This window comes from Austrofundulus limnaeus, unplaced genomic scaffold (genome assembly GCF_001266775.1).
Source record: "Austrofundulus limnaeus strain Quisiro unplaced genomic scaffold, Austrofundulus_limnaeus-1.0 Scaffold434, whole genome shotgun sequence".
Lineage (NCBI taxonomy): Eukaryota > Metazoa > Chordata > Actinopteri > Cyprinodontiformes > Rivulidae > Austrofundulus > Austrofundulus limnaeus.
This window is the reverse complement of record NW_013952836.1, coordinates 234,145-239,182: the sequence shown is the minus strand read 5'-3', so window position 1 is coordinate 239,182 and position 5,038 is coordinate 234,145. Positions and strand designations below refer to the sequence as shown.

At 38.3% G+C, this 5,038-nt stretch overlaps 1 protein-coding gene across 3 annotated transcripts in view; it reads left to right on the top strand.

Moving 5' to 3' along the window:
• Positions 1-5,038, top strand: part of LOC106529282 (ATP-dependent RNA helicase DDX3X) — a 26,185-nt gene that overhangs the window by 6,222 nt on the left and 14,925 nt on the right. For all 3 annotated transcript variants that reach the window (XM_014024648.1, XM_014024647.1, XM_014024649.1), the window contains exons 5-10: positions 890-1,075; positions 1,233-1,335; positions 1,918-2,031; positions 2,204-2,303; positions 2,407-2,542; positions 4,406-4,503. In XM_014024648.1, coding sequence (XP_013880102.1) covers positions 890-1,075; positions 1,233-1,335; positions 1,918-2,031; positions 2,204-2,303; positions 2,407-2,542; positions 4,406-4,503 — 737 coding nt within the window. The remainder of the gene's footprint in view (positions 1-889; positions 1,076-1,232; positions 1,336-1,917; positions 2,032-2,203; positions 2,304-2,406; positions 2,543-4,405; positions 4,504-5,038) is intronic.

Here is a 5,038-nt window from a genome sequence, read left to right as displayed (position 1 = left end):
CAGTCAGCTAGCATTAGCATAATTGATGCTACATGGAGAGTGACCACAGTATCGCAGAGGGGGAGAGAGAGGGAGAGACAGAGACAGGCATGCATACATACATACATACATGCATGCATGCTAAGATTGCCAACTGTTGCAGGAGCGTGTCTTAGAGAGAGACTTTTATACCAGAACACAGCCGCTGTGATGGAACCGTGGAGAAGACACGTCACCCTGGAGAGCCATTAGCCTGCAGTACCTCTGCTCTACCCATATGAGCAGCAAAAACATGTTTTTAGACCAAATATTACAGATTTGAACAAATACGCACAAAAACATCAAAATTAGCACAGAAACGGTACTATATAACAATAATAAGTTACTCTTTAAACTCAGATTAACTCCAGTTATAATTCTTMAGTTATTTATTTCTGAAGGTCCAGTTTACAGGCTACACCTTTAAATAGACAAGAACATATGTGAGGTTATTAAATTCACCTTGTTGCCATCTTGAGTAAAATTTAAAATGTCTGATTTCATTGTAATTTGCTTAATATAAAGTAAAAGAATAGTTTCTTTTGTGCAAAAAAGGCAAATATGCACCCATGTCTGCACAATTTGTTTTTACAGCAGACGAGACATGACTGGGTCTAAGTTGGTAAACCATAAGACCAGTTCTGTTTTAAATCTGGTGGTTAAATGTATATTTACCGTGGTGAAAATCTAACAAATGAAGTACCTGATGCTTTAACACTTATGCTGTGCTGTTTTTTAGATAACTCAAGAAAATAACTGACTAATTCATGGCATCAAGAACTGAAAGTCAACCAGCAGCACCTTCCAACATGGCCGACAGTTAACTGGTGGTCCTGGAATCATTTTTCCCCAACTCTTTTTTTTTTTTCAGACGGTTGGGATGCGAGCCGCAATAACTTTGTTAACGGCTACCATGATAACCGCCTGGCTGGCAACACCTTCAACCGTGGCCCACCTCGCATGGAGCGGGGCCGCGGGGGTGTCGGAGGAGGCGGTTACCGTGGCAACAGGGGYGGTGCCTTCAACCCCATCAACCCAGCGCAGCCTATGAGCTTTGGTGGGTATGACAGTAAAGCTGTGGTTTAGTTTGTCTGCAGGGGTGTAAGAGATGACGTCACATTCTTTAATTCCTTTAGTTCCAAAACCCATCTGTAAATCTTTCTTTTAATGATGAAATATGAAACCGTACTTGTTTCTATATTACATTTTGTTAGACACGGGCGGCTGGAACACTGCCAAGGATGCCTATAGCAGCTTCGGCAACAACCGAGGGAAGTCTGCGTTCTTCAATAATAGAGACAGTGCTAACAGAGGAAGGTAAGAGCTAAACAGCTTTACCACAGAACAGATGCTAGGGCTGCATAGTATTGAACATTTGTTGTCATCGTGCAATAAGCATATCTCAAAAAACTGCATAAACTGCAAAATATGGCTGGCTAAAATGTTTAAATAACAAAAAAACTAAGTTTTTTTTGGTATTTAGAGCATCAGTAAATGTTTAATAGGAGCATAGTTTTAAAGTAATTAAACTGTTTTACATGCAGTTGTTTCATTGCTACAGGTGCTGTGTCTAGTTTCACTTATTAAAAAATAAAACTTGTCTTGTTGTAGTGGAAATGATGTATTAGTTGCTGTTTTTGTTTATTTTTTTGCTCTGAACCCAGAGCTGAAATTAAATACTCGATAAAATATTTGTTCATATTTATCACAAGTCATATTGTCTTCACAATATTAAGCACGGTTATCGTATATCACAGGTTTTCATGATATCGTGCACCCCTAACAGATGCCGTTGTTATAATGGCAACTGAAAGTTTTTCTATAGGCCAGAGAATAAATAAAGTTGTGTGAATACTGTTGTTAGTGGGGAAAACATTGTGTTATGTGCGCTGTGCTCAGGTTCGAGCATGGTGGGTTTGGTGGCGGCGGTGGAGGAAACAGCCGCTGGGTGGAAGAGCCCAGAGACGATGGCGACTGGTCCAAACCTCTGCCGCGAAATGAGCGCCTTGAACAGTGAGTCTGATTAACCTGTTCTTAAGATGAGGAATCTGCTCAGCTGTTCTTACAGGATTGCTTAAAAAACAACTCTTGTCATTAAAGAATGAGCTTATGTAAGTGATCTAAATGTCTAATTCTGGCTTTTTTTATTTACTTTTTTACTTTTTATTTTTATTTTTGTCTTTAGTGAGTTGTTCTCCGGCAGTAACACTGGGATTAATTTTGAGAAATACGACGACATTCCTGTTGAAGCTACGGGACAGAACTGTCCTCACCACATCGAGAGTGTAAGCCGCTGCCGTTTGTTTTGGATTTTTACAGATCTTCTCGTACATCACCTGCTTCCTGTTAGTGTTTTTTCTAATGTGGGCTGTTTCCTGATTAAAACAGTTCCAAGATGTGGACATGGGAGAGATTATCATGGGTAACATCGCTCTGAGCCGCTACACCAGGCCAACCCCTGTCCAGAAATATGCCATTCCTATAGTGAAGTCCAAGAGAGACCTCATGGCCTGTGCACAGACAGGTATGCATCCTTAGACTAAAAACAGCTACTTTAAGGGGCTTTGGGTGAGTTGGAAATGTTTCCTCTGTTAAAACATCTTTATCACTGTGTAATAGACTATATAAGCCAGTGTTTTTGCATTTCAAACACTACCTGTACTTGATAATTCAGTATTTATTTAGGTGTCATAAATGCCAGTAGGATACAGTGGAATGCACATCTGCCGCTGAGGTTTCAGTTTTGAAGGTTTTGGCTAATTTGTCTCCATAACTCTGACATCAAATTCATTTTCACCTGTTTATTACAGATTTTTCATTGTATCTTTTTCACAAACAAGTCCTTGTGTATTGTACCCTCAACCATCTATATCAGAATTACCAGTTATCACCTAACCTACAAATTATTTCTGTACAGAACTACTGTTTTTTTTCCAGAGGTGCAAATAAAGAAAAAGGAGTCATGTAGCATTATAATGGTTTGCATCTTGTCACATTGGGATTTATTTTATCTTTAACATATTTTTAAGCATTTAATTTTAAAAGAACACTTACTGTATTTATTCAAGTATAATACGTAATATTAAATCCATAAAATCATCCATAAAGTTGGGGGCTAGTACTATACTCGGATAAATATTTTTACTTATGTATTTTAACTGAAATATCTGCTTCATTCACAAAATTGAGTCCGGAAATGAGACCACGTCGTAAAATCAGTTGAAACGAGCTTACCCCTGACGCTCCTCTRTGTTTCAGAGCGAGATAATAACAGATCCAAGCAGGCGTCATGATGTGAAAAAAGGGGGGAAAAGTAGTCCTGCACCTTAGTAATGATAACGAACTAATGACATYAGCGTGTGACCGAGCCGCTCCTGGAACAACAAACATGTTCATCTGTAAYGGCTGCCGTCTTACGGTGTTCTGAAAAAGTTTGTATMCCTGAAAAARGTTTCTCCACCAGAGGGGGCGCTCACGAGTAGGAAGTAAYCTGCTTTTGCCCCAGAAGATGGCCCAAATCTCATGTGAAGTCTCTGACTTTTGTGTTGGCGCATCCTGGTGGACTTTGTGTAAAATGCCAGAATTCATATGATGCTGCCACTGCTGATATAGATTTGTTGTCAAAATACCTTTTAGTACATATGTTGTTAAAATAAAATGAACAGTCCAATGATCATTTTACTGATATGTATAAAGACTGCAAAGGCTGAAACATCTTGAAGTCTGTATGAAATTGGAGGTAGTTTGGGGATTCAATTTTTTATGCTTTTTAAGCTCAAAAAAGGGGGGTCGTGTTATACACGAGATCTTATTATACACGAATAAATACGGTAATTCATATTTTTCATAAGATAATCTTTATTGTCATTGCACAGTCATACTTCCTACAATAGTGTGACGAAATTCCCACTGCGGTGCCCATAATAGAATACAAAGCAAAGAAGATAATATAAATGTGATATAAGCTTAAAGTGACTGACAGGTTAAAGAAAAACAACAACAAAATAAAATAAAATAAAATGATTATAGTACAATTTAGAGTCTGTGTGCATTCAGTAGGGCTTGAAGCCCCCTTATAATAGCATTAAAATCTTTCAAGATCCACAGCCAAGATAGAGAAGACTTACTTGAAATGCTRTATATCTATGTAATTATAGACATTTCCAATAACTCTGAGTATCACAATAAGCAGCAAATATTAGGGTTAGCCTGCAGTGTCTGTTCAGGCCACAGTGCATTATAAACTACTTTTATTTAAACACACGAGCAGTTACTGTGGAAGAAATGACGTTTAAATCTTTGAACAGCACTTCAAAATGGCTGACTCACTCAGCCTTTAACAAAAGTCTGCCAAAGATAGTTAGTACTGATGAGTTTGTGTTTTCAGGTTCCGGAAAGACGGCAGCATTCCTGCTTCCAATTCTCAGCCAGATCTACACCGATGGACCAGGAGAAGCTCTTAATGCAGCCAAAGCYTCCGGACAGGTAAGAAAAGCTAGTTTCCTTTCAATCCTATCAGTTTATTTCCTCTGTGAAGAAGTATTTCAGCGTCCAAGTGAATCTCATATGTCTAAAATGACAGTGCCTAAAATTCTTAAGAGCTTTCTTCCAATAATAAAAACAAAGTGTATTTGCAAATTTGGAGTTGGACATGCAAAGCTAACAGATGTAAACAGAAGTCACAAGGTGCTTTTTGACTAGAAACTTAGTCATCGCTAAATATTGGATAAAATCTAATCTTATCCATTTATACTAGGGGTGTCCCGATACCAGTTTTTTCAAGACTGAGTACAAGTACGAKTACTTCAGTTTAGGTACTCACCGATACCRATACCAAGTAGCGGGGTTCGTGTGGATTATCTGTTCAACTTGTTGAATATTAAACAGAATGAAAATGAAATGCAATTATCATGCAAAAATTGATGGGTAAATATTGTTTGACAATAAAAGGTAGTGCAAACTCTGACAAGTAGAGAAGTTGGTATACACTCACCGGCCACTTTATTAGGTACACCACGCT